This window comes from Scomber scombrus, chromosome 20, assembly GCF_963691925.1.
Source record: "Scomber scombrus chromosome 20, fScoSco1.1, whole genome shotgun sequence".
In the NCBI taxonomy this organism is placed as follows: domain Eukaryota; kingdom Metazoa; phylum Chordata; class Actinopteri; order Scombriformes; family Scombridae; genus Scomber; species Scomber scombrus.
The window spans coordinates 9,805,651-9,822,336 of NC_084989.1; the positions used below are offsets into that span (position 1 = coordinate 9,805,651).

General features: G+C 39.3%; 1 protein-coding gene across 1 annotated transcript in view; it reads left to right on the forward strand.

Annotated features, from left to right (window-relative positions):
* The first annotated feature begins 4,723 nt into the window (after window positions 1–4,723).
* The window catches only part of phldb2b (pleckstrin homology-like domain, family B, member 2b), a 40,835-nt gene continuing 28,872 nt past the window's right edge, over window positions 4,724–16,686 (forward strand). Inside the window, exons 1-5 of the mRNA XM_062441643.1 lie at window positions 4,724–4,810; window positions 12,394–12,450; window positions 12,570–12,693; window positions 14,346–14,444; window positions 15,004–15,087. Of these exons, the coding sequence (XP_062297627.1) occupies window positions 4,778–4,810; window positions 12,394–12,450; window positions 12,570–12,693; window positions 14,346–14,444; window positions 15,004–15,087 (397 nt within the window). The 5' untranslated portion in view covers window positions 4,724–4,777. The remainder of the gene's footprint in view (window positions 4,811–12,393; window positions 12,451–12,569; window positions 12,694–14,345; window positions 14,445–15,003; window positions 15,088–16,686) is intronic.

Below are 16,686 nucleotides of genomic sequence, written 5' to 3' on the forward strand. Positions count from 1 at the left end.
CTGGGGAAATGCGGAAGAGCCACTGTTTATGTATATAGCCGTTTACAGCACATGCCAAGTATACAGCAGGTTCATTATGATAGACACACACACTAATAGATGACATACTCAGGAACAATTAGCACTTTTGTGTAGAGCGTTGAGCATGTTCACTTGGGCAGAAATAGAAACGCACAAAATGTACTCTCACAGTAATCTGAAATGAAAAATCTTGGGTATCACGTGCAACTGAGTGTGTATCTGTGTCACTGTGTGTGTTGTTGTGTGTCTTGTGGGCCCAGTGATTACCATGCATCACATTGACAGTAGTGCTGTCACATTCCTGTGGTCTGAGACGGGAAAGAGAGAAAGGAGAGAGAGACAGCAGAAAAACACAAAAGTGAGTAACAAAGCTGGGACATTCAATGAGCAAGAAAAAGAGAAGGAAAGAAAGTAAGTGACTGCACAAAGGGGAGGAATTTATCAGGACAGAGCTACAGTTCAGCCTCACAGAAATTAGAGGAGGCAGAGAAGGATATCTGAGCAGCTGCTTTTTCCTTTAGCAGCCGCATCTAACAGGAAAGTAAAATGTTTTCTTTTCATATCAACTCTGCCTTTTGTTTTTCCTCTCTCCTTGACTCACTTGTGTGAAGTTGGCTGTTCTGTCCAAGCCACATTGTTGACACGGTTGTTGAGTGTGGTCACCAAGCACTGCTTGAGCACTACACACACACACACACAATCACAAGAACAGGCACTTTAATTGCGGAGTAATTACACATACCATGGCAGGCAAGTGGGAGAGCAGAGAGCAGCGGCTCTGACTGATGGAGAGCATTCCTCTGTTGTTTGGATTGGTCCCCTCTCTTTCGACTGTATCCCAGCTGGCTTCCTAGGTTTCAAAGGAGAAGACAACAAGTCAAGCATGATATTCCAGATGTTAATAAAGTAGTAAGGTAATGAAATTGCATTTGTTGCCTGTGGGCATTTTTTCGAGAGCAGAAATTATTTAGAGTCTACAAACATTTTCACAAAGCTCCTCAAAATATTTTTCCTCCTGCTGGGGGGAAAAACACCTCTGAGCACCACAGTCTCTGTTTGAGTAGATCTGCAACAAAACAACACTTCAGTTCGGTTTCTCGGAATTTAACATCCTACCACACCACATGCAAGTTTTCCCTTCCCAAATTCAACACTTGCTTACCTTCTGTCACCTTCCCATTTTCACCTCAAGCCATCGCAAACAGTCCAGTGGACAAGTTGTACCACAACTGTCAGAAGCTGACCTCACTTGGCTTCCTCAGAGCCAAACAGAGAACAGCAGTCTTTCATAATGGCAATAAAATCCTCACACTTATCCCTTGGTTGCTTAGTGTGTTTGTGTGAAATAGGTAGGTAAGGTGAGCAACTATTATAGGAAAGTGATTACTGGCAGCTCAAAATAGCTGTTGAACACCATTCTGAAAATAAACTGGTGAGTAAATTGAGTTTCAGTGCATTTAACCAACATTATCCTCTGGTGTTAAGTGATGTCAGTGACCAGAGCCAACCAGGTCAGTAACATCCATTACACACAGATTTGTTAGTGTTCTCTTTTAGACCATGATGACCATGGTATTGAAACGGCTGTCAAAATAGATGACACTGTATCTATGACTAGTAAAGAGAAAGAGTCAACAAAACATATTTAGAGGCACTACACCAGACCACTGCAAACTGATGTGCCACAGACAGTGTTAATTTCATCCAATTATATGTCATTAAGATGTTATTAAAGCATACGGATTGAAGAGTTATACCCAAACAAATCTTCAAAATCCCCTACATCAATGATAATTAAATGAGCTGTCAGCTAATCAAACCCACTTCCATTTGAAGTGGTTTCTATTTCCACAGACCTTGTCAACTGATAAATTGAAATGAGTTCAAAAGAAAAGGAATATAGGCATAACAGCCCATTAAAAACATAAGCTGGAGGATTTGTCTGAATGAAACTGCACCTCCTAACAATGGTTCAAATCCCTTCCCAAATACCCCCAGAGTTCCTGCTCAGCCCCATGGGATCACATGGGAATTGTGGAATTCACTTGGGAGTGCTGTCAAACGTTCAGCTGCCCTCTCCAAACCCCCGGGCTCTGCCTTCGTGTGGATGATGTCACTGGGAAAGTTTAGCAGCTCTCATGCTAGCAAGCAACCATGGAATCATAATGGGCTTAATAGCTTCTCGAAACACTTGACTTGAAAAGTTAAAAGGGGGTGCAAGACAATTCTCTACGGAGTATTATCCTGATAGAATGTAGCTGTTCCTTGTATAAGACTTTCAGCAAGTGTACGTCTTTTAATATTGAGTCAAAAACCTAAAATGACTGAAAAGCTGACATGACATGTTGTAAGAAGTAAAACCACAAGTAAATACTGCAGCAAATCCGGGATCTGTTGGTTGCATTGCTTGACAGTAATGACAAAAACTTGTCATGGAATAAAAGTTTCATAATGGAGAGGTTTATTTTTTCCTGGTACAGTTATTCCAATTATAGTCTGTCCAGTGACCAATATTGCATGTCAGTCGTGCCAAGTGAGTGTTTATCCTCATGATTGACAGAGTGCAGACAGTTGGGTTGGTAAACTTCACACAATTTGAAGATTCACACTTTGAGGGGTGAACTGACCCACCATTTGTGATTCTGTGGGGTTTGAAAATATATTTGGTTGTGAGTTGAAAACTTTTGCTGATTCCCTCTTGGCCAGTAAAGATATCTGCACATGCCAGGTGTCATGGAGAGCTGAGGAACAGTCCAGAAAGTGGAGCAGGACTTGCGAGCAAGAGCTGTCTTCCTGTTTACCCACGCAGAGATCCTCTCGGTGCTTGAGAGATAAGATAATCCTGCTGGTATGGATATGCCTGTGGGTGTATGTGTGTATATACAAACCCTCCTCTGCTTCAGTCTTAAAGAACCATTTTGAAAACTACATTTGTCAATTTTCCAACCACAAGAGCACATCATGCAATACACTTCAGATGTAGTTCATGTGCACAGTCTAAACAAAGCTTTGTATGACTTAGGTTGTATTGCAGTTCTCTATAATTCCTATTGCTGCTTTATGGAGCCTTTATACAACCTGTAGAGAATGCACTAACCTCTGCCAAATACAAGAATCTACGTCTGATACAGAACTGTTGGCATTTACTCACACCAGCATGATGTCTTCAGACTGATGCATGACTGAACATGTAGCTGTGATTTTTCAGATGGTGCACATAACTTATGCAAATAGCAACCTGCCAGCACCTTAGAAATATCCACAGTTCCCCATGTTCAAAATCAATCAAAATTTCAAATAAACGTAAATGCATGGTTTTTAAATAAAGTAAAGGAGGCAACACAGTTATGTTGGTAAAGACCTGGACATTTCTTTTCCTGCAAAATTTGAATGAATTTCTAAGAATCACTTATTTCTTTTCACCAAGCCAAGATTAACTGGAAAGCCAATAAACTTCACTGATCAACTGCACTCTTGGGCAGATCCGTGAGCTCTTCTCCCAGAGAAGATTCACATCTGGTCTGTCTTGCACCTGCAGCCTTGAGTTATGCTATAGGTCCCAATTATATAGCTCCTCTGGTAGCAATATAAAATGAATTAAAAGACAGATCAATTTCTTCTCCTTTAATTTTTTCCCCCAATCCCAACACAATGATATCTCTTTACAGCCTAATCTTTTTCACTCTTCTATAAGGGATTAACCTGCTCAAATCCATATTTATTTTACTGGTGTCATCATAAATTGGATCAAGACACTTTTACTGTTCCAATGTGACTTCAATTTCTGTAATAGGCCTCTATATATATACAGTATATTCTCTGAGCAGGATTATAGCCTTAAGTGGCCAGAGAAAGTTTGCACGCCAGTCTGGATCTCTTTCCATGAGAACAGAATAAATCTAAACCTACAGTATTTGAACTGTATTTTGTCCTGTGAAAGGAGACTAGTCTACATTCCTCTCGTAATATCATTAGCTAAACATGCTTCTTATCATGGTTTCTTATCATTGAGCCAAGTGAGTCTGAAAGAATGCCCTCTCTCTTTCTTTATCCCCACCTTTCTCTCTCTCTCTCTCTCTCTCTCTCTCTCTCTCTCTCTCTCTCTCTCTCTCTCTCTCTCTCTCTCTCTTTCTCTCTCTCTCTTTCTCTCTCTGCAGAGCTCCCCTGGACCCTCTCTTTCTTTGTGTCAGCCTGCAGGCTTCTCTCTTTGAACTGGTGAGAATGAGGGGTCAAGTCTAGGTGGTCTGTTAACACCTGCAAATTATGCTTTATGTGTGAGTGTCAGTCAGTGCAGTGTTTAAGTGTGTGTATGTAGAGAGAGACAGAGAGAAAGAGAGGGGGCAAGAGAGAGAGAGAGAGAGAGGTGGGAGAGAGAGAGAGAGAGATAGAGAGAGAGAGAGAGAGAGAGAGAGAGAGAGAGAGAGAGAGAGAGAGACTCCCTCCCCTTGTTCCCTCTCCAGCTCCACTTCCAGCTGTTGTTGCATTTCTCTACATGTCGCAATTGGCTGAGGCCGCCGGCTTTTTACGTTTGTGTATGTTTGGAGTGTGTGTATGCGTGTGCGTGTGACAGAGGATGAAAAGTTTTTCCTAGACATCCATAGGTTGCCCATGCTGCACAAGGAATGTATCCGCTGTCAAGAAACGGACTGTGATCACAACAAAGGGAGAACTGACACGGTACTTTTGGGATTTTTGCCCGGCAACATAAATCTGGACCGAAAGAGAGCAACCGTGTAATTGCGAACTTTTCTGCGCGATGACAGAAGTGGCCAGTCCAGTTTCATTTATGGTAAGGGAATTTATGTTTATATTATGTAATGGGAGGTAAATTGAATAGTGCCTTTTTACCATCCATTTACGTGTTTTAAATGAATTAGCTTAGAGCTTATTTTAATGTATTTCAGCAGTCATTAATGTTTAGTCCAGCCTGCAGCTCAGGGATTTACCTCATTTGTTTCTCAAGTGAGCTGTTTAACGATAAACCTAATCTCATCCGACTTTAATTTCAGATTTTGTTCTCAACAAACAAAATACAGGCTAAAAATATGTTTGTTCCTAGGCTACTTATTTAAAATCCCTGTAGCCTACTTTAGACAAAAGGAACTATTTAGTATAAAGAAACACAACTGCTGTGCTGAGTCTGGGATGACTACAATGCCTTTAAGAGGACAAATCTAGCAGTGTTTAGAATGTTCTGTATGAATGATTGTGTATGATGGTGTGTGGATAAGTTAAAGTCTCATCTAACATCTGACACAATATCTGATATTAGAGGATCAGTCCATGGGAAATTCAAATATGCTATAGTCTTGGTATTTCTATAAGTTTGGATCTCCATTTGTGGTTTCATCGCAAACATATTGTGATGAGAATGATAATTCAATGTTTAAACCAATATACCTGTCACACTGGCTCTGATCATGATGTCCAAACCAGAGGGATACCATTCTGCCATAAGTACTCAGCATACGTGCCAAAGTGAAAACATCTGGGTTGTGACATTTGTGCACACCGAAATTTAACTTTACTTGAACTTCATAGCGTTTGATTTAATTTAGCATTCTGTAAACCTATTTCAGCATTACCTCAAGACTAAGTGCTTGTTTACAAGGTATGGGTCATTTGGAAGGTAAAAGGAAATGGCTTGATTTCCACAGATGTACTAGGTCTTGAGATTGCACTGAGTTGGAGTCAAATAGCTTAAACATACAAGACAGTAATAACAAATATTTGGAGTTTAATGTGGATGTAAGACGGTGCAGAGGAGGATCACATTTTGTTTGGAGGCCAGTGGTGAAACATTTCGTTTTGCTCTACCATTAATCTCTTTCCCCTCATCTCTGGATTCTTTAGTCTAAGTTGTTTTTAAAAAAAAATCAATTTCCTTTTCTTTTGTTTCCCCAAAGTCCTCACACACATTCTTGGGTTTCTTTTGTTATCTCTAAGTCCATCTTTTTGTCTGCCTCTCTTCTATCCAGCAGTCACAGCATGTGAGCTATAATGCAAGTTGTGTCCCTCTACCAATTCACTGTCCCCTCTCGTCTCCCTGTCATATCCGGCCCCTTGGAAACCAAAACATTAGTTGATCCCCTGCATATGGCAGTTAAGGTAATCTGGGCTTTTCCATAGTTGCTACACCATCGATAGAAATTCAAATTGGATTTCCTCCTCCTTTGAGTCAGCTGCAATAACAATGAACTTTCTGTGAGGATTTTGTATTACGGTAAAAGACAGTACAAAAAAATGCTGGTGGGGAGTGTGAGAGATTTGGAGTTAGAGAACAATACTGGTGGATGTTTATTGTGTTTTAGCAGGGTTTCAAGGTCAAGTTGTGTTAATCAGCTTGCAGAGTTTTCACCAAAACACATACACACACACACACACACACACACACACACACACACACACACACACACACACACACACACACACACACACACACACACACACACACACACACACACAATACACATAATGAAGTGTTTCCTCTGCGTATCAGTGACAGAGAAGAACTTTTTTTTCTATATGCATGTGTTTGTGTGTGTGGTGTGTGTATGCATGAATGTTAACAAATATGTGAGTGATTGCAGTGAGGAGAAGGGAGGAAAATAACCCCATTTACCCCTATGAGTTGCACTATATGAGGAACACTGAGAGAGGGACTCCATATTAAACAGCATCTGTGATACAATGATGGCTTTGTCAGGTGGGAGGAGAGGGTGACACTGGAATGTAAGGGGAGGGGGGCTAGTGAGAGATAGAGGGATGGAGAAAGACAGATAAGATGGGGGAAGAGAGAGAGAAGAGTATAACTAGGAGAAGCAGAGAACCAAGGAAAACAACAATTAATGCAGCATAAGCCACTTAGATTCATATAAATGAAACTAAAGAAACAAAGTGACACTGAAAAATAGGAAATGAGATTCTTTGAAGAACAAATGACTGAATTTATACTCAACAATCATCTACCCCTAGCATCACAGAAGCTGACCTCTGAAACCAATGTTTGGAGAAACATTTCCACAACCAATTTTGAAAATCTATTTTGGTTTTCCAAACTGGCTATTTTGGTTTTCCAAAACCAATAGTTTCAGTGAAAATCAGTAAAAACAGAATCCTTAAAGCTGAAGTGTGGGACTTTTATCTCCCTCTTCTGGCAGTGAGATGGCCATAACCCATACACTGTAAGAAATATGGATGTAGTCAACGTGATATCACCTATTGGTTTGTGGACTAAAGTATTGAAGGCTTGAGTTTTGCAATTTGACCGTCGCCATCTTTGATTTTTGGAGCCAGAAGTGACCATATTTGGATGAGAGGATAGAGCCGACTATAGTGCTAGCTGATTGGTTTAGAAATGTGTATTTACAGTCTATGATTAAAAATGCTGCTGTTAATGCTGATTTTTGCTAGTGAAAAACAGGCCTAAAACTATTAAACAAAATCTATTTACCAGAAAAACTTAACTAAATATCCGACTCTTTAGAGGGTCCACAACCAAACACTTAACACTGACTTTTTTATGCAACCAAAATGTTACAATTAACTTTCATGTACTGTGAAAAAGTGGCAGCTATGGGTGAATTTGGGGGTTACACTTTGGTTATGTTACGTAATGAACGTCACTGTGGAAGCAATTTGTCAATCACAATGGATCCATGCCCTCAAGTTTACCCTACTTTATCATCTATTATACTCTAAATTGGATTATAATTTATAAAAATGAACATCATGCTGTATTGGAGTAGATTTGAAACTAGTGATTGAAGCCATAAACTCATTAGGAAACTGTTTATTGAGATAATAAGTTAAGTTGTGGCTGTAAAACGGTGGATAAATCACAAGTATCATTGTTTCTAACCTTACCCGCATCAGTGTGGTCAAGTTCATACCTCTCCTCTTGAGGGGCTGCCTGCTTTGAAACAGCCCTGTAGCCTCCAGCCAGTGTAAACTACTTCAATAAAACAGCCACATGCACTGAAGAAGCAGATGGCTTACACAGGATCTCTGCATTTAAAAAAGCATGAAACAACAATCGTACTGCATGTTGTGCTCCTGCTTTCATGCATTGTTGTTGATGTTGGTACCCTCATCTTGATAACCAAACCCAGCTTGCACCTCCAGATATTAATATCCCTGACATCTTTTCAAGCACTGCAAATGAGATGATTCTGGTGCACACATGCAGACAATAACATACTTAATGTGTTAAGGTAACCTACATTCATTTTAATCTTAAAACAGCCATATGTAAGATATGACTCAAGAGCTACTGCTAACTGTCCCAACTAGTACACTAAAAAATCTGTTCTGAATCAATGTCATCAGCAACTATTGGATTTGCCCTGAGCAGTGGTTATAAGAATGCAGACTGCAACTGAAACAGACAGAAACAATGAAGCAAAAATGTAACAGAAGCAGAGAGAAAAAGGAACAGATGGAAAGGAAATGCAAAAAGAGGAGGGAGAGAGGGATGAAAGCAGAGGATGAAGAAAATACAAGGATGGGATGAAACAGGAGATTGGTAGATATTTCCTTCTGGTTTTAAGAGTCCTCTCTCTCGCTATCTTCCAACTCTCTCTCTTTTTCCTTTACCCCATATTTCTGTCTCCCTCTCTATCTGTCTCCAGATGCAGGGCAAAGGGAGCATTTTGGGGATACTCAGCTGTTCTACAGATGGGATCAAAGGGATATTCTGTGTGCATGCACTGTCTTGTACTTGTGTCCCCGTGATTTAAAAACTACTGTGAGTTTACAAAGTAGTTTGAGCTGATCCTCGATTATTTAAAGGGCTAGTTCAGATGTACACCAGATTCTGGATTATTAATAAAAGTAGGTCAGGGCTGCCTTAAAGATATGTTCACATAAGTCAACTTTTCCATATCATTCCATTCCAAGAGTTAGTGTGGGAAGAAAGGTTGAATTTGACTCTGTTTGACGTTCTTTCTCTCAAGCGGCTTTCTATGTGACTAGTTGATTAGCCATACTTTCCAGAACATACATTTCCAGAATGCTTTGTGGCAGTACATGTGCTTTAACTTACTTACATTAGGCACTGTACGCAGTACAAGAGAGCATGACAGTTTTTCTATCTGTTTTTCCATTTGCATTACTTGTAGAAATAAATGAGTTGTGACAACATGTCAGGCTGCCAAAATGTGGCACTATCATACAATTCACATGCAAAACACAACACCAAATGCATGCAGGCCTGTGAATTTTAACTTTAAAAGGCAAACCATTTATTCTCTTGCACTAAGATGTATTGAATCAGTTTACACTTTTATCACTGCTATTATCATGTGTGCATTACGGGTCGGGGTGTGCACTATATATTATTACACAACATAACATGTTGCTTTGATGGCTTGTAGATTAGTTATCAGTTGTGGGCTTTACTACACATGCGCATTGTTCGCCATACTGCAAGTTAGCAAACTAGCGTATTGCAAGTTCATCAACTCTCTACCACTCTGTCTCAGCAACACAAAATACTTTTTATTCGCGTTATATAGCAAATGTATGTGCATTTGTTTAATTTCTGCTTAGTGTGAAAGTCTCTGCTGCATTTTGCAACATGTGCTATGACAACAGGATAGGGGATCTGTATCATTATCAGGATATGAAATGACCTATATCCAGATGTTTGATTTTGGTAATATCGCCCAGCCCTAATCATGGGCCATTGATATAAAATTGGATCTGGTTCTTCATGCTAACAGCTTGGTGTTGGCTATGCTGAGCAATCATATGCAACAATAGTATTGTTTTAAAAATAACTTAATTTAATTTACAATAAAACAAAACAACTAGTCACTTACTGTAAATATACAATCATTTAATTGTAGGTTTTTACCTTTTATACCTACAGTATGTCATACTGAAGCTCTCTACTCCAGAGGCCCTGATGGAATCAGGTTTGGTGTTTTTTGGAGATTGTGGAGAACCTCAGGATACCAGAGCTGTAATCTAGAAATCTAGAAGGGGGGTTAGGACACCTGACTGCTCGGATTTAACTAGAGCACAACAAGGCCAATGGCTTGTCTTGACCTGCCCAGATTTGGAGATCACCTGGAGAAAGAAGAAGCAGGGCTATAGAAAGAAAAGGAGCAAAGGGAGACAATGAATGCATGTATGTGAGGGAAGGGGAGAGGAGAAAGGAGATACAAGGACGGAGGAAGGGGGAGGAGAATGAAGATAGGGGGCGAAAAAATAGTACCGTCGCTGCTGAACTCCTTGAACTTTGAAATCTGACTCTGACCTCCATTTTTCATCTTCTCTGTGACAATGCATTTATCCAGCTTATGTTGCCATCATACACCATGTATTTGCTTTGTCTACAGCAGTGATGAAAAACATTGAGTGGAATGTGGAGCCCATATCTTCATGCAATAACGAAAAGAGCTGATGTGTGACACTATTTGTAGATGTTTGTGTGTATGCATAGGGGCTATGAGGGTGGAAGAATAGTGAGGAATTGCAAGTGTGCGCTTGGGTGTGTGTTTAAAAGCAGTGAGGGTGTCAAAGCAGCAAAGGAAGTGACTTCAGAAAGGAAGTCGGCGCTGAATTAGAGGAAGTGGTCTTGAGCTGACTTTGATTTGCGTTTCCTCAACTGGCGATCGCAGAAAAGAGAGGAAAAGAGAGTAGAGTGAGACTAAAATGGTAAAAAGGACAAGACATGAGGAAGAGATGACGGGAGGAAAGGGAGATAAGAGGTCAGGGGAGTTGGGAAAACAGTTTAAAGAAATAAAAGGGAGCACTTCAGTGAAAGGAAGGAAAAACAAAAAAGGTATAATCTTAAACTATGTGATGTGACTAATGTAGATTATTACAGGATAATCTGGAGGAAGGGGGGGATTCAAAGGAAAGAAAAAGAAGACAGGAAGGAAATGACAGAAGGTGGAATAGGAGATGTGGTTATGGTGGTTTCCAAATGCTGTAATCATCTCTGCTTTGGTGAGAAGCATTTCACTCATCCATCTGGGTGTGTATGTGCACCTTGGAATGTGTGTATATGCAAACACAAATAGAAACTAGTTTTGCTTTATTGGATTGTAGGGTACTGCAGGGGTTGTCCTTGGCACTGGATCTGAGTGTGTTTACACAAACATGTACAAATCTTTTAGGCAGTTTTGATTTTGTTTCCTTTCATCCCGCCCTGTTTTTATTCCTTTTTAGAGTTCATCGCTAGCTTCCTTTAATGGAAGTCTTATCCCATACAGGTATTGCAGCGTTTTCTAATTGTTTCCTACGTATTTCCACCCATAAAACATTTACACTTCATTTTTTTCTCTATCTTGAACTCCGCTGTCAGATAATGAATAAGAATAGCTACCAAAATAAAGCTCGGTCACTTCAAGCTCAAATGATTGTTAGACTCCATAATGTGCTTATGATCAGTTTGGTTGGTATGATTTTGCTATTCTTTTTGGCCTTAATTGGATGCTGAGGAAAAATGCAAACATCTGAAACATACTGTATGCGCATTTGATTTTGATATTTTGGCCATATGCTGGCACTAAAGAAAGGTCATTGAACCACCATAGTCATTAAGAATTATCCTTTGGGGACCATGATTAAGTACAGCATATCAATTTCAGCCCAATCTTGCCAGTAGCTTACAGTAGAAGTCAAGATATCTCTCTCTTGATCAAAGTGTTGGACATACAGGCCATGTAACCGATAGATATTCCTATCCTCAGGCCCTGTTGCCAGATGAGTGAGGAAGAAATAAAATCTGAAAAAATGACTCAAGGAACCAACATTTGGGACTAGTGAAAAAGATGACCTGTTTTAAAGTGACTTCAACACAATATTTAATTTAATTTAATATGAGATACTTTAATATCTTATACATTGTGGCAAAATTTAAACTAAAGAGTTTATTTAGTTTAAATTTTTGCTGTATGACATAACATGATATGTTTGTGTTGTAGGTCACACTTTACTCTCCTGTCACACACATTGTCCACATATGTATACAAACACACTCACCTCATGCACCACACACACACACTTAAAGCACCAGGCAGAGTAATGCCAGACTATAACAAACAAGTCGTGGGAACTTTGATTTAATGGAACATTTCTACCAGCTCTTCCCAATAAAAACCAGCCCGTGCGTGTTTTTTTCCTCTGAAGTGGTATTTTCCCCTTGGAATACTTTCACACCGAGTTCCTCATATGTGGAAGTTGGGCACACAAAATGCTGTTGTTTTTTTCTTTTGTGTGTGTAACTATGAGTGCTATCATCATCTGTTTAGATATGTACACTTTTTGTGTACCTGCACATTAGCATTTTCAGGATAGCGAGTTAATGTGTTTATTTATGTGGTCTGAACTGATTTGTCATTCTTTCATTCTATACTGCAGGACTCAGAGCTGATGTCCCAACCCGAGTCAGATCAGATGTCTCCAATTGAACCCAAAGTGAGCGAAAACACACATACAAACCCTTCATGAAGTTTCCTTAGTTATATGAGAATGAAATAAGAATTAACTTCATAAATAGTGAAATTGACCTTTGACATTCTGACTCATGCTTGTAGTCTCCACCCCTGGACCTGATTGATACTGGGAAGGGCCTGAAGGTCCAGACGGCCACGCCCCATCTGGTGAGCCTGGGCAGCGGGAGGCTGAGCGTGGCAATCACCGTGCTGCCACTGAAAGAAGGTAACACACAAATGTTTGATACACAACTAAGTCAAAACAAGGAGCCAGCACAACTTTCATCCACTGGAATCCTTCAGACTGGACACACATATATACATTCCAACAAACAGGCTGACACAAACCTTAACATGAGCACATTCATACACACACACACATTATGTTAAACCATCATTTGGTACAGTTGTTCATGAACCCCAAAATGTAAGTACTAACAATTTTATTATTATGTATTCACGATGAATAGAATAATCAGGGGCTCCAGGGACAAAAGTGATTTAACTTTTTTTTTTGCCTGACCAGCTATAAAATGATTAATCAAATAATTGCATGATTTCAAACCCCTCACAAATGGAAGCCTGCAAATGTTGGCACATATATTATACACAAATGTACATGCACAGAGGATGAGTAAAATCTACTGTTTGTGACATAATTTATAGTTATTTATAGTTTCCCTATCATTAGCAATCCACAAGTGCCTTGGTCTCTTTCTTTTCTAAAGTCACACACACCCGTCAGCTCAGCAAGCCACAGGTGCCATAGCTTCATTACTATTCCACTTAGCTGCCTGGCCAAACACACGACAGCAAAGAGATGAGAGCAGAGATAGAGAGATCTACGAGATAATAAACCGACAGATGCTTGTAAAACTAGCTGATTGCAATTCTATAGCCTGCAGATAGAGTGATAATACAGACTGACATTTTATCAATCATTAAGATAGCAAGCTTTAGGCCATAACAATGTTGTCTCATATGCTTCAGGAGATAACATGTCTTAAATGTATTTCAAAGCTCTCAGTCTATTCCTAATGTGGAGAGAGAATTTTTTTGTTTTGTCTTCTCTTAGCCATGAGAACAGGGCAGAGAAAATGTTTGTCGGCACTACAGTAGGGCTTACTATAAATGAATGGATTTGTTAACTTTCAAAACAAAGCTGCAATTGGTAGGACAAAATATAACCATATAAAGTCATATGTCCACACTAATGTAGATCTGCATACTGATAAGCTGGTTGCTTTCTCCACAGGGTTTAGTGTGACTTTAGCCACTTATGAGCAACACATTTAACAATAATACATTTTGGATGGTATTAAAGAAATACATACGCCTTGGGACAGATCTGTTTGTTTTTTTTTACCAACCAGTCCAAAACTGATTGTAATGGTCGAGTTGTGACATTTTAATGTCATATTACTTTTTTTAAAGCATGTATTCATTTTGCATACCTCTTGCCACATTGCCACACACTTTGCCCCAGCTTGGCGTGCCCTTCCATTTCAGTGAGGAATACCAACAATGTGAACAAGCCATTTTTGGAGAACTGAGCTTCTATTTATTTCCACAATATGTCTACTGAAGAAGGATACCCCTGATGTTCCACTTACAGTGGTTCACAGACCAACCTTATAGTTCGAAAAGGCATGTGTATTTAGGCATCACATTTACAAGGCATCACATTTACAAGTAGTAATTGTAAATATGCAGTCTTTTGTTGCTTTCTATTAGTTATGACATTGACCTTTAGAAATCCACACAATGACTAACACACTATCAAGCCTGATTATAATCCTATATTTTCTATATTTTCTACACTTTTTTTTTTTTTTTAAATACAGCTGATTATCACATGTGCATTGCTTGATGTTGCAGGGGTGACCCGCATAGGCCGAGAAGATGCCCCAATTCCTCAAGATATCACTGTTCAGGGGCCTGGCATCGAGGCAGAGCACTGTCTCATCATTAACGAAGGTTGGTATCAGTTAAGTGTATATAAAATGAATTCATAATATCTGCAGGGCTCTGAATTAACAAAGTTATACAGTTAATACAGTATACTATAGTTACACTGAGAAACACTTGACTCACAGAAATTCAGATTTAAACCCACTTTATATCTTGAATTATTAATTGTACCACAGACAATGATACCTCTCTTAATTAGCAAGGATTTTTATATAACGTACTGTAGAGTCTTAATGTATTACTTGTGAAAACACCTGTTAACAAGAGTTACAGTAAAATGTGATAATTGTTTTGGGATGGTATACTGAAACATTTGTGAAATTAAGTGATCTGGTTTAAGTAGATTCAGTAATTTAAAAAAAAATGAAGATAGTCTTATATTTTCTTTTAAAGGAGATTATAAGACAAAACTGTAACAGAAGAAAGATTGATTACATATGCAGTATTAAGTGTTGTTAAAAGAAAAAGATCTTTGAAGATACAGAACGAAGCTGAGATACTAATACATTTTTTGATGTAGAGGGCATACTAACCCGCAGTCTTCTCATCATTACCTATAATACAGGAGGGGTGGTGACGTTGGACCCCTGTGGTCACCTCTGCAGTCTGGATGGAGTACAGGTCACTGTTCCCACACCACTCACACAAGGTAATGTAGCATCTCTAGCTAGAACAATGGCCAATTCTCAGTGATGGTTCATGAAGCATATATTGCCAATTCACATAGTGTTGTATTCACGGACACATTGTAAGAGCAGAGTAGGAAAAGAAAAAATCTGTAATTTCCACACTCAGAAAAACAAAAGCCATAAACCTTTATAATAAACTGAAACAAAATCAGATAAAAAGTTTAAAAAATGTTCATAAGTTAGTGTACTAGTCTATTTGGCATACCATTAAAACATAAGAGATCAGATGTTCTTATCTCTTGAACATAGCCTTATAAAACTCATACCTTGTTTTTTCCCCCAGCTAGTTGCTAGAGATTTGCAATGAATGAACATTTTCACAACTAAACATTTGTATCGTTTTGCCCTTCCCTCCGCCAGTTCCCTCACGTCCGGTCTTTAAAAAGCAGTATCGGGAAACCTGTCCTTCAAAATAGAAGCACACACACAGATGTCAAAAATGAACAGAAAAACAGGAAATGATCAAACCTCAGATAAACAAATACTTAAAAAAAAAATAAAGTCGCAAAATAAACATTGCGACTTGACAGTCATTTTGAAGGGTCATTTAAAGGTAAGGTTTATACACTCACCTACAGTACCTTATAGTTCAGTTTCATTGTGCGTCCTACACCCTGGTCCTGTCCACTCCCTCTGCATTTGCATTCACACAGGTAGGGCACATCACAAGGGCCATTTAAAACCAGGTCGAACTCCATGGTGAAGTCCTAGTGATGAGCATCTGCTTTCAAAAAAGACCTAAATGTATCAGATGTTTCTTCTGCTCGATCACTCTAAGCACACATACATTTTGATATGTTGCCATCTACTGGACAACAATTTACAGCGCTTCAGTGTACAGAAGTTTACTTCATTGCAAGCAGTGTGCATACTTTCAGTATTTCATAACTCCTGTGGGTGTGTGTGTGTGTGTGTGTGTGTGTGTGTGTGTGTGTGTGTGTGTGTGTGTGTGTGTGTGTGTGTGTGTGTGTGTGTGTGTGTGTGTGTGTGTGTGTGTATGTGAAAGAAAGAGAGTGGTTCGTTTGTGGTTTGGTTCACTTGCATTCCTTTCAGTATGTGTATTTATGATATGGACAAAGTTAAATGGCAAAGTTCTGCTTGGAAACAACAGGGTATGCATGATAGTTGGTGTGTGTGTGTTTCTCTGCAGATAAATGTATAGCCCTATGTGTGTGTGTGTGTGTGTGTGTGTGTGTGTGTGTGTGTGTGTGTGTGTGTGTGTGTGTGTGTGTGTGTGTGTGTGTGTGTGTGTGTGTGTGTGAGAGCATTTCCATGTGTTTGTGTATGTGTTTTGAATGTGTGTGTGCGTGTGTATCTCTGGTTTGGTTTAATTCATGGTGGTTTGGAAGAGCTTGCAGCTACAATGAGTCACAGCTTCCAGCCACTGCAGAGCATACACGAGTAGACTGCCAAAATAATGGCAAAATACACAATTAAAAGAGTATTTTTTTTTGCTTATTGTCCTTTTTTTGCCCATGTGCCTGTGTTTGTGTTTTGTATCCTGATCTGTTTGTCTGTTCACTTGATATTCTCAGTTACAGAGCTCTCCGTCTTTCACT